Source organism: Pleurodeles waltl, chromosome 5, assembly GCF_031143425.1.
Source record: "Pleurodeles waltl isolate 20211129_DDA chromosome 5, aPleWal1.hap1.20221129, whole genome shotgun sequence".
NCBI classification, from domain to species: domain Eukaryota; kingdom Metazoa; phylum Chordata; class Amphibia; order Caudata; family Salamandridae; genus Pleurodeles; species Pleurodeles waltl.
The window spans coordinates 1,096,707,463-1,096,726,157 of record NC_090444.1 but is presented as its reverse complement, the minus strand read 5'-3'; the positions used below and the strand labels follow the sequence as shown (position 1 = coordinate 1,096,726,157).

General features: G+C 43.4%; 1 protein-coding gene across 2 annotated transcripts in view; it reads right to left on the bottom strand.

Annotated features, from left to right (window-relative positions):
* Nucleotides 1-18,695, bottom strand: part of LATS1 (large tumor suppressor kinase 1) — a 232,468-nt gene that overhangs the window by 43,383 nt on the left and 170,390 nt on the right. For both annotated transcript variants that reach the window (XM_069235307.1, XM_069235308.1), the window contains exon 6: nucleotides 16,342-16,524. In XM_069235307.1, the coding sequence (XP_069091408.1) occupies nucleotides 16,342-16,524 (183 nt within the window). The remainder of the gene's footprint in view (nucleotides 1-16,341; nucleotides 16,525-18,695) is intronic.

The window sequence follows — 18,695 nt, the reverse complement described above, 5'->3', positions numbered from 1 at the left end:
TGGTAGTCCTATGTATTGAGCTTGAGGTGGACAAAAAAAAATTCTACAATGCTGTCTGGTCTCCTCTTTGTCTTGTCTCCTATTTGTGTAAATGCAGTAATTTATTGAGAAAGTTTACATAGACCTTGGCTGCCTTTCTAATATCTTGGAGAGGAATGTTTTAAATGACCATTGGCGCCACTTCAGCTCATCTAGAGGGGGGTAGATGTGTAATATATAATATATGCCACACATTCCTGGTAAGAACATGAACGAAGTGGTCAATATAGCTAAGCTGACTGTCATTTTTTTGTTTTTATTCACATATAATACAAACAATTATGTACCTATGTTGTCTTCATCCGTCGATCTAGTCAGCACTGCATATGTAGCATATAACAGTCACTTTGTGATTGCCTGGCGTAGGACGATCTCTCTCTGCCTTGCTCTTTGAAGCTTTAAACATTACCAATTAATTCAGCTGCTAGAGAAAAGTGAACAGTCGAAATCGTGTTTGGTATGAATCTGTGTTTACAAGTAACACAACGTGTCTATGTATCCGGCTGAATGGCTTCTCTTAACGATTTTTCCGTTTGCCAAGTCTTCAATCCATTCCCTCTCCTAAGTAAACCGATTATTTATAAAAAAAAAAAAAAAAAAAAAAAAAATATTTTAAAAAAAGGCTCCTTTCCATTACTGATGAGCCGAAGTACACCTATACTTTGGTTCGTCAAGTGTGACAAAACATTATTTTAATCCCAAATCTTAACTGGGCAGTTTACCTAGTCTCACCCTCTTTATGCCGTTTGAGAACATCTTAGTAACGAGAACCCTGAAGTGATCTATATACATTTAAGGAAGTAAGCAAACATTCATATACGCAGAAGTGAAATTCATGTCCGTTAAAAGTAGCAAGCAAGTGAAGATTTTCACAACTCCAGAGCCCGGCAACAGGTCACTTCTCACTGCATCCGTCTCATACAGATAAGAGTATCGTATACAAACTCTATGTCCATTTTGTAAAGCTAGAGTGACAGATGTAAATTGTAAAGAAATGGCTCCCTGTTGCAGTTACCCCCCACTTTTTGCCTGATACTGATGCTGACTTGACTGAGAAGTGTGCTGGGACCCTGCTAACCAGGCCCCAGCACCAGTGTTCCTTCACCTAAAATGTACCATTGTATCCACAATTGGCACACCCTGGCATTCAGATAAGTCCCTTGTAACTGGTACTTCTAGTACCAAGGGCCCTGATGCCAAGGAAGGTCTCTAAGGGCTGCAGCATGTCTTATGCCACCCTAGAGACCCCTCACTCAGCACAGACACACTGCTTACAAGCCTGTGTGTGCTAGTGAGAACAAAATGAGTAAGTCGACATGGCACTCCCCTCAGGGTGCCATGCCAGCCTCTCACTGCCTATGCAGTATAGGTAAGACACCCCTCTAGCAGGCCTTACAGCCCTAAGGCAGGGTGCACTATACCATAGGTGAGGGTACCAGTGCATGAGCACTGTGCCCCTACAGTGTCTAAACAAAACCTTAGACATTGTAAGTGCAGGGTAGCCATAAGAGTATATGGTCTGGGAGTCTGTCAAACACGAACTCCACAGCACCATAATGGCTACACTGAAAACTGGGAAGTTTGGTATCAAACTTCTCAGCACAATAAATGCACACTGATGCCAGTGTACATTTTAGTGTAAAATACACCACAGAGGGCACCTTAGAGGTGCCCCCTGAAACTTAACCAACTAGCTGTGTAGGCTGACTGGTTCCAGCAGCCTGCCACACTAGAGACATGTTGCTGGCCCCATGGGGAGAGTGCCTTTGTCACTCTGAGGCCAGTAACAAAGCCTGCACTGGGTGGAGATGCTAACACCTCCCCCAGGCAGGAGCTGTGACACCTGGCGGTGAGCCTCAAAGGCTCACCCCTTTGTCACAGCCCAGCAGGGCACTCCAGCTTAGTGGAGTTGCCCGCCCCCTCCGGCCACGGCCCCCACTTTTGGCGGCAAGGCTGGAGGGAACAAAGAAAGCAACAAGGAGGAGTCACTGGCCAGTCAGGACAGCCCCTAAGGTGTCCTGAGCTGAAGTGACTCTAACTTTTAGAAATCCTCCATCTTGCAGATGGAGGATTCCCCCAATAGGGTTAGGATTGTGACCCCCTCCCCTTGGGAGGAGGCACAAAGAGGGTGTACCCACCCTCAGGGCTAGTAGCCATTGACTACTAACCCCCCAGACCTAAACACGCCCTTAAATTTAGTATTTAAGGGCTACCCTGAACCCTAGAAAATTAGATTCCTGCAACTACAAGAAGAAGGACTGCCTAGCTGAAAACCCCTGCAGAGGAAGACCAGAAGACGACAACTGCCTTGGCTCCAGAAACTCACCGGCCTGTCTCCTGCCTTCCAAAGATCCTGCTCCAGCGACGCCTTCCAAAGGGACCAGCGACCTCGACATCCTCTGAGGACTGCCCCTGCTTCGAAAAGACAAGAAACTCCCGAGGACAGCGGACCTGCTCCAAGAAAAGCTGCAACTTTGTTTCCAGCAGCTTTAAAGATCCCTGCAAGCTCCCCGCAAGAAGCGTGAGACTTGCAACACTGCACCCGGCGACCCCGACTCGGCTGGTGGCGATCCAACACCTCAGGAGGGACCCCAGGACTACTCTAAGACTGTGAGTACAAAAACCTGTCCCCCCTGACCCCCCACAGCGCCGCCTGCAGAGGGAATCCCGAGGCTTCCCCTGACCGCAACTCTTTGAATCCTAAGTCCCGACACCTGGGAGAGACCCTGCACCCGCAGCCCCAAGGACCTGAAGGACCGGACTTTCACTGGAGGAGTGACCCCCAGGAGTCCCTCTCCCTTGCCCAAGTGGAGGTTTCCCCGAGGAACCCCCCCCTTTCCTGCCTGCAGCGCTGAAGAGATCCCGAGATCTCTCATAGACTAACATTGCGAACCCGACGCTTGTTTCTACACTGCACCCGGCCGCCCCCGCGCCGCTGAGGGTGAAATTTCTGTGTGGACTTGTGTCCCCCCCGGTGCCCTACAAAACCCCCCTGGTCTGCCCTCCGAAGACGCGGGTACTTACCTGCAAGCAGACCGGAACCGGGGCACCCCCTTCTCTCCATTCTAGCCTATGTGTTTTGGGCACCACTTTGAACTCTGCACCTGACCGGCCCTGAGCTGCTGGTGTGGTGACTTTGGGGTTGCTCTGAACCCCCAACGGTGGGCTACCTTGGACCAAGAACTAAGCCCTGTAAGTGTCTTACTTACCTGGTTAACCTAACAAATACTTACCTCCCCTAGGAACTGTGAAAATTGCACTAAGTGTCCACTTTTAAAACAGCTATTTGTGAATAACTTGAAAAGTATACATGCAATTTTGATGATTTGAAGTTCCTAAAGTACTTACCTGCAATACCTTTCGAATGAGATATTACATGTAGAATTTGAACCTGTGGTTCTTAAAATAAACTAAGAAAAGATATTTTTCTATATAAAAACCTATTGGCTGGATTTGTCTCTGAGTGTGTGTACCTCATTTATTGTCTATGTGTATGTACAACAAATGCTTAACACTACTCCTTGGATAAGCCTACTGCTCGACCACACTACCACAAAATAGAGCATTAGTATTATCTCTTTTTGCCACTATCTTACCTCTAAGGGGAACCCTTGGACTCTGTGCATGCTATTCCTTACTTTGAAATAGCACATACAGAGCCAACTTCCTACATAAATATTCTCTCACACTGCGATTAGTGTGATGTACTTGTAGTGTCCTATGTGGGGAACAAACATTTCACCATCTTTTTAAACAAACTCATGTTTATGTTGGTGCGTTCAGAAATAGCAGCAAGAAAACCCGCATCTTCTGAATGATTTGAACGACTGAAATGTGGGCAAATAAAAATAAATTGTTATCCTGTAAGCATCTGGCCTGGCGTGTAGTCCTGCAGATTCACATGCTGTAGATGCTCTTGCCATCTAGTGTTTGGCTCGGACATATGAAAGTTATTTTAAGTCACAGCAATTTTTGGAGTCACAAGGTATAGTGACTCCAAGTATTGCTGGTAATGCTCATAGGCATCTGCTCCATTGTTAGATTGTTTTATTCCACACGAAGGATGAGGATGTAGCCGGAGCACAGAGATGCAGAATAAGATGACCATATGAAGGAAGATTAAAGATGAAATAAGAGCCTCTGCAAAATCAAAAGGCTTTCAGGGAGAAGGGTAGGCATATGTGAATCTACAGGACTACATCCCACAAACATTCTTGCAGGGTAACATTTTACATTTGTGGTAAGTATAGCTGTAGATACACATGCTGTGCTTAGATTGTAAATCAGTCCTCCCTAAAGCAGTGGCTCGCCCGAGGATGTTGTAGAAGATTGAAAATATTTGTGTAGGACAGCCTAAACAAATATTTGTTTCCGCACTACACAACTAGGTTGTTGGCGAGCTAAAACATCCACCCAGTAATGTTTAGTAAAGGCGTGGGGAGCAGACCATGCAGATGCTTTGCAGATGTCAGCTAAAGGAATATTACCCAAGAAAACCATAGAAATTCCTTTTTTACGGGCTGAGTTTGGTCTGGGAGGGACAGGTTTTTTAGCTTAGGTATAACAGTTCTGCCAGAGTGCCTTAGAAAGAGCACACACTTTGTCTGGTTTGGAAAAAGAGACAGAGCTATTGATTCTTAACGAATGGCTTTGTCCTGTCAATGTAATATATGAGGGCTCTTTTGACATCTAATGTGTGAAGAGTTCATTTTGCTACTTACTCTGGATGTGGGAAGAACACTGGGGGCTCTATGGTTTGAATAAGGTGGAAACTAGAGGCCATCTTATAGGGAGGAATTCGGGGACTGTCCTGAGGACTACCCTATGATTGTGATGAAACTGAAGTTAACTGACAAACTTGAGGGAAGTGATGGCTACCAGGAAAGCTACTTCCCAGGAAAGAAACTAAAGGACAAGAATGAAGTGGCTCGAAAAGTGGACCCCTAAGACCTGTTATGGCAATAGTGAGATTCCACGCAGAGGCAGATGACACCCATGGTGGAATAATCATTTTCAGCCCCTCCATGAAAGTTTTGATGAGGAACCCTGTAAAGAAAAGTGTGTTCCCTGTCCTGAAGGTAATCAGCAACAGCATTTAAGTGAAGCCTGATGAAAGTGTAAGAAAGGGCTAAAGTCCGTAAGTGAAGCAAGTAAAGCAGATAACAGACAATGCCTTGGAATACTTCTTTGAGAGGGTCTATGTGTCTAGGAAGACAGCAGTGCACAAACAGGCTTTTCCATAATAGGCTCTGGCTGCAGGCCTGCGTGGCTCTTTAAGGATGGTCATACACTCTGAAAGCAGATAGAGGTACCCAAAATCGAGGACTTCAGGAGCCGAATTGCAAAACTGAGCTATTTGGAGTTTGAGTGTGCCCCGATTTTGTGAGAAGAGATATGGCTGGTTGGGCAGCTTCTCCTGGGGCACTAGAGATAGGTTGAGGTGAGAGGTGAGCCAGGGCTAACTGGTCCACGTGGGGACTACTAAGATGAGAGTGAGGGATGTTTGCCTAAACCTCCGAACCATAAATCAAAGAAGTGGGACAGGCAGAAAAACATAGATAAATATCTGATCGGTTCATCCATAAGGCATTACCCATGGACTGCTGGTGTGGGAACCTGGAGGCAAAGAATGGGCATTTCACATTTTTGGCAGTGAACAGTTCTATGCCTTGAAGGCTAACTGGATGGCTAGCAATTCTAGGTGGCTGAGGTGGAGACCCATCTTGAATGGTCAACTACTCTAAGTGCCCCCCAACCAGCGAGAGGCATCCATTGCGACGGTCATCTGCAGCACTGGATCCACAAAGGGTTGGCCTTGATTTAGGTTGATGGCATTCCACCACTGCAGAGAACAAGGAGTGCAGCCCCAGCTCAACACTAGGTCCTCCCAAAGATTCTCCGTTTGTGACCACTGTGCTTCTATGCCCTCCTACAACAGATGCATGTGTAAGCTGGCATGCGGGATTACAGCAATGCAGGAGAGGCCATCATGCCAAGGAGGTGCATGACTTTTCTGATCATTATGTGATGATCTGGCTGAAAAAGAGGGAGCAGCGTTTGGAAAGCTTGGACCCTTGCAGGACTGGGATATGCTTTCCTTGTGACAGAGTAGAGTATGGCCCCTAGGAAGGGCTGGACCTCAAGGGGATGGAGAGGAGATTTTGTGGCACTGATGGTAAAGCCTAGGTTATGTAAGAGATGTATGGTGACGTGTGTGCTAAGCACTTCTGTTTCGTTGTGCTCTTGATTAGCCAGTCATCTACGTATGAGAAGATGTAGACACTGTTTCGATTGAGGTTAGTGGCTACCACAGCAAGATAATTTGTGAACACCCTGGGTGCTGTGGTTACTCAAAAGGGCAGTACTTCGAACGGATAATGCTAACAACTTATCACAAACCGGAGGAATCTGTGATGCGTGGGGTGGATGGGATATGGAAGTAGGTGCCATTCAGGTCGAGAGTGGTCATGAAGTTGCCTTGCTGTACATGTTCAAGTTTGACCATGTGAATGTGTTCTGACAGGATTTATTTGTTGAGAAGTCCAAGGTTGAGAAAGGACCGTAAATGACCCAACCTTCTTGGGAATGAGGAAGTATAGGGAGTATACCCCTTTGCCATGCTGTTCTGGCAGCACAGGTTCTATGGCCCCTTTGCGGAGTAGTGCATGCATCTTCTCTTGAAGCAGACGCTGATGTTCTGGGAAATAGATGAGTCTGTGGGGGCATTTGCGTAACATAACTTGACGAGGCCCCCCTGCAAAGTACATAGAAGGGGGCCCGACCCCCTGAGGAGATGTCAGGCCAGAGGCCCATGCCCCATGCACAGTCTTCTGGGCTGAGGGGGGGCCTGGAGCTCAGGGCTATTGTTACGCCGCTGTGTGGGGGGATAACGGAGTGGGCATTGGGAGGGGTGTTGAGAACCCACTGATCTGAGATGATCTCTGTCCAGTAGGACAGAGACCCTTACAATCTCCCCAGAGAGATGATATATGGTCAGGGTAGGGGTGAGGGGATCGGGGGGGTTAAGGGATTGTTTGTTTTGCAGGTGCAGTCCTCTTTAGGGGGCTCTCCCTCTATCATTGTTGTCTTTGTGCCATTCATTGTAGTAAACCCGTCAGGGTGCAGATTACTGTTGTTGTCTAGGGAAGGAAGTGGATGCCCCAGGGTGGTGGTTTTACCCCCTCCACATTAATGTGAACAACAAAAGGAGCTGCTGGAGGATGGTGTCTCTAGTGCCCCCATAGCCTTTGTCGTCTGTGTCCTTCTTTATGTTTTCCACCATCTGGCCAACTTGTGGGCCGAACATGTGCTCCCCATAAAAGGCAAATTGACCACATGCTACTGCATCTCTGGCTTAAAGTCAGAAATACGTAGCCAGGCATGTCAGCAAAGGAGGAAACTAGTGCTAATGCCCTGGGCAGCTGTCTCTATCGCATTGAGGGCGCACCAAATATTGGTATTTCACCCTCTGCCACAAGCTCTTAATCTCTTTTTGTACTGATCCAGGAGTTTTGAAGCAAATCATCCATTGCACCCTAGTGAGGGATATCACTCTAGGAGAATAACCCCATGGATTTGGCGATACCCCAATACATAACAGACTGGCCATCAACGTGTTTTCCTGTCACATCTATCTTTTTAATCTCCATGCCGGGGAACGTGGCACTCATGCCCTCGGAGGTGGCACGTTTATAGGTGGTGTATACTACCAGGGAGTCATGTGGGACTTGGCCCCTCATGTAAGGAAGGTCAGAAGGTATTTTTGTTGGCCGTAGGAGGGATCACTCAGAGCTTTAACAGCTCTTTAACAATGTTGGGAGCACGTTTAAGCATCCCCTTTAACATTGGTAAATATCGCATGGACCTTTGAGTGGAGGAGAGGGTTTCTGTAAGGAAGTGATCATCCTCCTGCTGCTGCTAATGCATTTCCACTTGTGGAAGGGGGATGACCTCTAAGATCTCATGGTATAATGCAGTGTCATCCAGTGGGATGGCTCGGCCGAGTAGAGGTCAGGGTCAGTATTCCCATGGGGAATCGACGTCAGTTGTCCTATGGGTCGTCATGGGGGTGTGAGTCTAAGGGCATATCATATGGGTCACACCAAGACCTAGGGCTAACTCCCTAAAACCAGAACGGAGGGATCCTGGAGGAGAATCAGGAGAGGGGGTCTAGTGGTGGTAGCGATGGTGGCTGGATGGCAGAGGAGGCGGTGGAGAGGAAAAAGGAGGAGCAGCAGAGAGGTGGAGGGAGATGAGGTAAAGGAGGTGGTGAAGTGTCTGTCATTGTAGATTAATGAGTTCCTCGAAAGTAACTTTCCTCCTGTGAGGAAAAGGGTCTTTTGAACTCATTTGCCTTGAGAGGAGGTTGAGCTATGAGCCGTCCAGTCTCAGGATGGATAAGGATGAGCTGCTGCCTCATGTTGAGTTCCTCCTGTAGGCTTTGCAAGATGGGCTGCTCTAGTTGCTTAGAAGTGGTGGAAGAAGCTGCCCTGAATGATGGTTGTTTCCAGCACTGAAGATAGCTGTTGAACTGCCTGAACAGAGACGTTTTTCGGCTCCAAATGTCTAGACTCCACAACTTGCTTCGAGGGTGGAGCAGAAAAAAAGTGGTTAAGTCGAAGGGAGTGGGTTCATCAAGAACTTTGGCACTGGAAGGCCACTGGGTCTGAGGACGAAGTTCGGTGCCGACCATGACATTGTGGCATTGGAGGACCAGACGACTCGTGACAAGCCTGGGAGTTCGAAGCTCGGGTCATTTGAAGGTGATGCTCTGCTTCTAAATGGTGTTGAAAGGTGTGAGGTGGCAAGCCTTTACTTACTGCGTCTGACTTCAATGCAGGACACTAGGCAGGTGGTAGCTTGTTCGTTTCAGTGTTGGAGTCTGATCTCCCTTCCAATGTGAAGACTTGGGCCTTGGCACTTGCAGTCCCTGGATGCAGGTCTCCTTCGAGGTCTTGTTCCCTGAAAAGATCTGCAGTACCATTTGCCTGTTGTTGCGCAACAGAAGCTGAGGCAATGCGTCATGCACAAAGGTCTTTTTACTCCTGAAGGTGAGGCACGCCAAACAGGAGGCCTCCTGATGGGCCAGGGACAGATAGATGTTACACACCTGATGGAGGTCTCTCCTTTGGTATTTGAGTCGACACTTTGGGCAGTAAAGGAATGGAGGCCATTCCATTACGGAAGTGATATTGTCCTGCATTGAGTCGACGGAGCCCAAGAGGGGCGAAGGGATGTGTGGAGCTTCGGAGGATTTCAGTCGTGGAGTCAAATAAAGGGTGTGCAATGCTTCAAACTGAAGAGTATACACAACAACTATAGGCACTGACAAGTAAGAAGGATCTGTATGGACCAGGTGACAACCCTGTGTCACGTAGACCAGGAGCTCTGTAGGACAAATCTGAAGCCAACGGCAGCAGAGAGAAAAAACATCTAACAAAGGAGCTGATGCCCATGAGCATTACCAGCAATCGGTGGAGTCACTAAACCTCGAAACTCTAATGATGTCTTCCAAAACAATACAACTTCGAGCATGTCTGGGCCCAATACTAGATGGCAGGAGTTATGAACAACATTCCAAGAACATGCAGATTTAGCATTTTGAGTTTTCCCCTGTTGCCAAGCAATTAATGTCTGTATAAACTGTTTTGATTGTTTACCATTTATTTACCATTGTTGTGGTTTAATGAGAGCGGTACAGTGTGTTCTACTCTGGAATATTTTATGTAGACTAATGGATCCCCTTCCATATTGACCCTTCCCATTCCATATAACAGCTGAAGTGAAAGCCCTTCTATTTCGTATGTCATAGTATAGTCTATTCTGATTTGCACCCTCTAATTATGAAGGAATGTCTGAAAATGGGTCAGAGCTAGATCCACTATTATTTCTCACACACTCGCACGTAGCCAAGCTTCTAACACAGTTCATCTTTCGTGAGCTATTGATGCCTGCATGTGTAGCCCCCAATCTGTTTAGATGCACCTGTTTTGGTGGATATAGGAGGCTTTGTAAGGCCTTCACTGCAAAGAGTTCTACACCATATTGTTTTAGGGGATTCATCACTTTCTGAGAAAAATACACTAGATATTCAAAAATCCCATATGCCGGTGATCATTTCTTGTGTAATCAATTGGCAGTAATGTCATATGTAGAATTAGAACCAGGTGTAATAACACTGAAAGTATCGACAGTAATTTTGTCACCTACCTCACCAACAGAGACTAGGAAATCTAGTAGAGAAGGTATGCCATTATCCTTTCCTGTTGCGAAATATCACTGTTTCATCAGGGTTTTTAATGTATCCCATAAAGGGTTTTAGATTTATTGGTGTTACATTTGATGTATTCAGGATCATTAATGTAAAATCCAAAAAGACACAGTAATTGCACCATCGTGCCTCGTTAAATCTGGCAATTCCGAAGGAATTTTGTAAGGCTGGCAAACGGACAATGCTTTTGACCTCCAAGAATTTTAAGTATTTCTGTGGCTTCTGATAGATCGACATATGAAGATAAGTGTCATTCCAAGTCTAAATGTAGCAAACACTTGCCTTTCATGATCAGCATTATGTCTTGTAAAGTAGTCAAGTCAAGCTTTTTAGCTTGAATCAATTTGTTTATTAGACTCGGGTCTAACTGTGTTATTCATATCTGTAGAGATGAGCAAGTGCCACAAGCCCATTTGCCCACAATATGACTGCTTCTTCTGAAAATAGTGATAAACGTTCTTTCCATATAGGCCTGGTTTGGAAGTACATTGTTTTGCCAAATTATACACATTTGTATATTGTATAAAACCCAGCCGTTTGAAGAACAAGTTACTTACTTCTGTATCATTCTCTTTAACGGCTAAGCATCCGCCCATAGATGGGTGTGAACATCCTCAGGAGCCAGAATATTTCTGAATATTTTTCTGAAAATTTACCTCCCCACAAGCAGCTTTAAATGTCATAGGTACTATCTAATGATTGAAAGGAACTGGTAATATGAGTTTTGTCATTTCGTTCCACACCCTAAAAGACGAACAAAGATGAATAAGGCAGAGCAATTATAAGAACAACATTTCTTCACTCAGAGGAGGGGAGGCAGGAAGATATCCATCCATCAGAAAGACAAACCAAAGCTCAGTACCTGGTTCTTCTAATGGATATTCCTTCCTGCAGGTTCCTGATCAACCAGGAAGTATGGCCAATTGAAACATTATTATTACACAAGGAAGATTTGAAGCACAAAAATTCCAAATGGTGTATCTGTCCTCAAATGAGATTTTGAACTACAATATAAAGACAGGCAGGTAGCAGCAAATCACCTTTGGTGAAACATCCCATGGAGTGAGCTTTATATTTCACTGGTACGTTCTTCCTTGCAACTTCATAGTACATCTTTACCACCTTTAAATGGTCAGCTTTCCGACAGACCTAGGGTATGATGCACCTTCAAAATCAATAAACAGGTTACCATCAACTCTGAACACCTTAGTCCGAAGAGATAAAGGACTGTACGGATGGAGTTTATGCAACTTTTCCTCTTCTAAGAGGAAATGGATGGATGGATGAAAAGGGAAAATAAATAGCCAGTTGAAAATTTAACTCCATTACAACTATTGCAATAAAGAAGGCTTGAGTAAGAGTAGCTTATTATTTGAGTTGAAGGTGGTGTAGCAGGCAATGCCTGAAGCTCAATCGTGTTTGTGTCAGAAGTAACAGCAATTAAACAGTTTTGAAAGTCAGAAACTACAGTTGACCAGAAAGCAGATGTTCTCTTGAGAAAAAAGGGTTCTTAGGCAAAAACAAGCAAGCAGAGATAGCTGACAAATATATCATAACCATACTTCAATTAGATCCTTCTCGGTGTAAACTGCAAAATATGTACATCCTCCACACGCAAGTGATCCTGATACATCTGACACCACCACTTAGGAAAAACATACCAACAACTTGAATAGGCTGACATAGTCAAAGGTCTCCTAGACACTAACAAAACATCCAAAACCTCATCAGCAAAAGAAAAACTAGAAAGGATTAACCTCTATTATTCCAAACATGCAGCTTTACTAATGATAGATATGGATGAAGCACCTGCCCCATCTGCTGCTCCTACACTAAAACTGAACACACATCTATGCAAACCGAGCTCCAAGAGACCTGTGTACCACGATCATCTTGCCCAATCCGAGATCACCAAAATTAAATGAACTCTTATGATGCACCATCAGGAGAAGCAGGACAGGTGAATCCAATGGTAAGGGAAGTGCATTTTTAAGGATTCATTTCCTTTCTAAAAGCCAACTGACCAGTGCATCAAACACTTGCTGTGTCCTGGGAAGCAAATAGATCCACTGCTAGAAACAGTGTGTGCAGAAAATAATGAGACCATCTCCGTCAGTAGCTTCTATTCACCAATAATTGCCTGCTGAAAGAGTCAACATTCTTATTAAGATGTCCAGCCTAATAAACTGCTAACCGACGAATGCCTCTGTTGAAGGACAACAACCAAAGAATCACTGATGCTTTTCAAAGCAGGCAAGAGCCTAAATCCTCCAGTCTTGTTCATGTAAAAACACCCCAGGGGTATTGTCTGTGACCACCTAGAGCTGCCTTCCCTGAAACGTCCTTTTATGGATTACAGGACAGAAGGTAAATGGTCCAAAAAAGGTCATGCATTACTACTTTTGATAATTTACATATTTATGTTTCATTATATCAAGATTGTTTTCTCTTCGGAATGATTATTTTAAAATCAAAGGTATGGTACAAAGTGTTTGGACAAAGAGCAAACATTTAATCTCTATTTGGCGGCAAGGCATCTTGGCGGTATTCGGAGGACACACACAGATCGGGACTGTGGTCTGACATGCTCAGGAAGCCTGCATGCTACTTTCTGAAGTCATCGCCTTGATGAACAGTCATTTGTGATCATATCTCTAGGCCTTTATTGCCTTTAGAATTTTACTCTGATCTATGTCCAAGGTCAGGTTGCTACCACTCTGTCCTTATGAATACCCATTTAAATAACCTACTAGGGATTGAAACGTTAACTTATTGGTCTTAATCATCTCTGCATTTGATGCCAGACATTGAGAAATCCAAATTATTATTTTGACAGGATTCCACTTTTGTAATCATGTCTGTATTATTAAGGCATTTATATTTTATGTGCACTGTATTGTCATTTTTTCTATTTTGTTTATTGACTTGTTCTTCATTAGTAGCACGTTGTAACTTGTAGCACCTACTCACTAACTGGAATAGTCGTGACATATCTGAATATAGATGTTTATACAAGTACAATTAATCAAAATTGATTAAACTATTATTCTTATGATTTTGTAGTTCACTGATTATGACAGCAGGGCCACAGAGTAAGTTTGCCACTGTTTAAGTATTGTGCATTATTTCTAAGTGAAGCCTACTGGAACATTGTTTTGTATACATGGCCTTGATTACTCCAGTTTTACTAGAATGCAGGGTGCTCTGTGTTTGATTTTTTTTTTTTATCCCACAAGCAATACGTACAAATCTTCACTATCCCTCGCAGCTCTACTCAGCGGGCTTTAGTAGATATGAGCCCCTAGAGAATAACAATGAAATAACAGAAGGAGAGGCATTCCAGGTCTGGGGGAGAGAAAAAGGCTAGACGTAGGAAACAGCAGCACTGTAGGATCACACTGATTAAAGCTCAGACTCGGTGGAGAAGAAAACCAACTACCAAACACCAGAAGTCGAAACAAAACTAAATAACTGTGAACTATTTTTAAGATCCATCCCACAATAGGGGATCAACATAAAAATACATATTTTACACACGGAAAACCAGGACAGTAGAGTCCGATACCATGAATGGTTTAGCATATAACCAATGTATTTTTTTCCTTTATCCGGTACTCTACACTTAGCTCATTTACTGTCTACACAGAAGATGAAACCTAGGGAACACTTGTTCTTGATGTTGTTGACTGGTAAAGGTACAGATACAATGCCAACATGCCTCAAGGTGCCACATTGACAACTGCTGAAAACGCCCTGTTTGAAAGATACTTTAAGTTCTCCAAGGATGGGGGTGGCAGGACAAAGGAAGTTAGCAGGAATTAAGGGATTTTTAACACTAAGCAGGATATGCTTATACAGAGTATTGCCAAAATCAAGACACAGGGTTTAGCAATCGGCACACAGACGTCCCCTATTCAAGAAAAAGGTCCTCCCGAATTCATGTTCTAACGTGGAATTTCAACAGCCTATTTAACAAATTTAAATGAGGTTCGAGCCTCAAGGCAGTCACATATACAACTCTGACATACTACTACTAAAGCAGGAGACAGATCTAATGCACACTAATTGCCCTTCACTGGCATGATATGCCGTCTCCATGGTGATTCATTCTGGATTCATCATGCGGTGTCGGGAGCAGTAATTTTCATTATTAGACACCTGCGCCCTTCACATCCACACAAATATGGGAAGACCCGCAGGGATGATATTTTGCAACCACAGGAACCTTCGGAAAGCCCTCATCACTAATATCTGTATATTCTCCATCCCCCGATTCTCTGCTTTCCTTAAATGGATTAGTACACTCATATTCGAAAATCTACTGTGCGGCTTGGTTCTAAGACAGTATAGTAGTAGACTGGACCTGAGACCTATTGGGGACACGTGTGCCTGTCCAACAAGAGCCTACCAACTTTGTTAGATTCCTAGGCACCTTGGGCTTCTGAGTCTGGCAACACTTCAACCCACACCACAGAGTAAGCGTACTACTATGGGGAACAAAAAACTTTTGCCAATGTTGATTATTTTCTTTTGACTAATGCAGACTCCTTGATATGATCCGCCAGGCACAGAAATTAGGACAAGACTTGACCAACCCCTCCCCAGTGGAGGTGATTCTAGGATGGGGACACAGAAGGAGAACTCCATGAATGATGCTAACAGATGTACATTGCAGGCCACAGAACAACCAGTTGAAAATAATTCTGCTGGTTATCTGAGAGAGAGTCACCGAAGAATCCCTGTATGGCAGTCCTTGGATTTTAAGTATACGGCCTAGCTCTTCTGCTGCAACCATTTCTATTTATCACTTCTAGAAGAGTGCAGATATGCCTATGTAAGAAGAAGGTGGACCTACGGAAGAAGCAAAGAACAATCTACCCTGTCTTACAATCAAACGTTTGAATTCCATCATGCTGTGCAATTGTCCGTGCCATGGTTCATTAACATTTCAATAAAGACATTTGGAACATCCATCTTCTCTTCAAAATGTGCCCATCACATTTGGCACAAATTTAAAACGAAAGGTTGGGAATGGTATTTATGGGTAGAAAAATAAATCTTATTTTTAATACAATTAAAAACGCTACACAAAACAAAAGGGTACAAGGGCAGTGTTTAGGTTTTAGGAAAATGTAGTACCAAATTGAACAGTGGAAACCAAAATGAGGGACTGTTGTGGTGTAGAGGGATCTGGAGTGCTGGATGAATGGTGGCATTGAAAGAGTATAATTTCATCTGTTGAGCAGCCTCTGCACAATTGCGATCACAAAAAGAGGTGAACATATTTTTTTATTTTATGAAATATTTGGATATTCAGAAAAGTTCATGAGGATCGAGCTGGATTTAACAGACCTACTGTAGCATCTATGTATGATGATGATCTTAGAAGGGAAAGCTAAGTTTTTACTGAGTAGGTGAGTAAAAATGGGTTATGTAGTGCCAGATACTGTCTTCACAGGAATACAACTGGGTTAAATGTTTGTACATGCCTTATCAGCTAGAAAACATACCACTTGGGCTGCAAGCGCAGAAAGAACACATTTTTTTAAATGTAAGAAACTCTGAACTGTTCTCCATCAACCTCAAATTAGTTTAACAATTGGAACAAGGCATAAGTGGTAATCTCCCATTAGGTATTTGCAGAATTTAAAGACATTTATAATCTCCCATTTAGCATTCATTTATTTTCCACAGTGACATTTCTAACTGCATGCTGCTGCACCATTTTAAAGTGCTTAGCACAAAGGTTGCATTCACAAGTCCTCAGCATCCCCAAAGGAGGAGGCACAATTAATTATGTTTAGGTTTTTTAACTGAAAATGTATCTGGCTCCTGAGGTTTTCAATAAGGGAGCAAGCCCTTAAGGGAAAAATGTAAATGTTAACTGACATATCAAGGCAGTATCCTACTTCCAGATTTCTGAATAGTGAATGACCTCCACTGCTTTCAGTTGCCATCTTCAACTGCAAGTTGTTGGATGTGCTCAATTTAACAGGAAACTGATATAATACTGACCTATGCAAAACACTTACCTGTCCTTAACAATACTTCTGGTGCAATATAGTTTGGTGTCCCAACCAATGAATGTGCCAGGCAGCGTTGATGCTGGCGTGCTGCCCTCCGCTCAAGTGGTTTAAGCCGGTCTCCACAGCGACAGCTAGAAGGGTCTCCCCATTCATTACTGAAATCCATGCTGTCTTGTCGAGGATGATCACCTGAAGAAAGAGAAAGACAAACTACTAAATACTTAATATATATGTGCACCTCAAAAATATCAAGTGGAATCCTTCATTGCCTTTATGTTTCTGAACTCCGAGTCAGTATGCACTTCTAGTCAGTATGCTAGTTCAGAGTATATTTCGACTCCGGACTCCCCATACTGGAGTAAATTTCATCTCTAAAAACATTTCTCTTTTACAGTTTGCTAAAATGTGATACGACAGCTTGTTGGGCTTGTGTTTTCACTTTCGGAATAAAATAGAACACAGGAACAACTAAATTATCATGGCTAGCTCTGATGGGTGTTATACTATTTTCAGGTATCCTGTTCAATCATAAGGCGTGGAACTTTCTGGAAAATGTAAATAATAATATACTTTATTCACTGTATATACCACTACCCCTTTCTTCATATGTCTACAACATCCAATCTCAATGACTGAAAGGTGTGTAATAAGTCACATGCTCTGGCTTTCCAATCACCCATTAAAAATAAAACATGGACACATGCGTGTTTTGTGCTAACCTGTTCACTGAAGATTTGGTACATTGTCTAACTGGCTGCTGTACAGATCCTATCACTAGTAACATGTCCCTCAACAACTGCTAACTGTGCGCTGTCCACAAGTGAATAACCACAAATTAATGAAGAAAGATTTATTCGAACAGAAACCCTAGAATGAACAATCGACTGGAACATTGTGAATTAGCTAGCAAGATCATTCTTTCCACAACACGTAGAAATTACATCAAACTTCCAGAAAATAGGAGAGGCTCAAAGATACATCTTTGTGTAAAACCACATTTGGTTATTCAACCCTCAAAGCCTAAAGCGCACTATATCTGCAGACTAATGTAACAAGCACAAAAAAATGATTTATGAAATGTTTTGGAAGGGCGAATGATAGGTATAATGCCTAATGATGACACAGAATGCAGAGTGGGGACACTTTGAGGCAAAGAGATCCAATCGAACGCAGTTAACACCTCTGTTTCTAGCAAATTTTCAAGAAACACTGAAAACAGGCTGGGCTGGCATCCGCCTATAAATGTTAACTTCTACACAGATGAGCAGCACCGAAACAGATGATGCTTCTCACTGCCTTAGACCACATTTTCATAGACAGTGAGCAAAGCGCAATTAAATAGGTCCTTTTCCACTCAATCAAATAAAAAACGTTTTCTGCGTGAATCGAATATGTATACCTTGGAAATCAAAGAAAGCACTTTTCTAACCAACGGATGGCCAATGTGGCCCACCCAAAATATTTCGATTTGTAACTGGTGAGAGCTTTAAATACCTACTACAAATAGAGAAAAAATGAGTGATAAGAGAATTTAAGCAGGGGATTTTAAGATATTTTAGAAGAGTAGATCTGTGTGGATATATTCGGAGTGGTGCTCTGTTGGGAACATCTGGTAATGGAGCCTTGGTACGAAAATCCACTTTATGTTTTGAAGTAGTTGATCAACATGATTCTGCCTTACTACCTATCTATTAGGAAGGCGTAAACTGGGCTTCATTTTGACCTCAACCTAGCGGACAGTTGGGGGGATTGATTTGATTACACAGAAGTTAAGACACAGTGAGGTGCTATTAAAAGATAGGGAATAAGATCCTCTATGCAGAGGAGGAATGCAAAGATTGTGTTCAACCTGGAGAATATGAAGCTCATAACGAAGAAGAACGAACAAGTTGTTTAAATTTCTAAATATTCTTTCCTAGGGATACAGGAGGCACCCTCTTCCCTCCCATTCCCCCTTTTTTAGCTTACCTCCTCTCATGTGCATTTGACTTAAACGTTCAGCCCTAAATATGTCACCACCTTTTTTTATGAAGATGGCTACTTTTGTACAACATATTAAGAACATTTTAATAAGGGGTGAATTTTTATTGTGTACTTCACATGAGAACTGAATGGGCAGCACAGAGTTGCAAAGCACAGGTAGTTTTTGAAGGTGCTCTTAAATATTATTAGCCCTTAAAGGTGTTAACTGATCGGAAGTGAGAAGAAATAGGATACCTCTTCTAACCCCAAATAAATGGCACACATTTCCACACAAGAGCTAAATCATCTGGACAGGTATCCTTCTAGTCAAGAGCGAGTACTGTGGACTGCACAAAATGTGGCAGGTACCTCGTGGTCCAGTGTAAACGTTGTAGGTT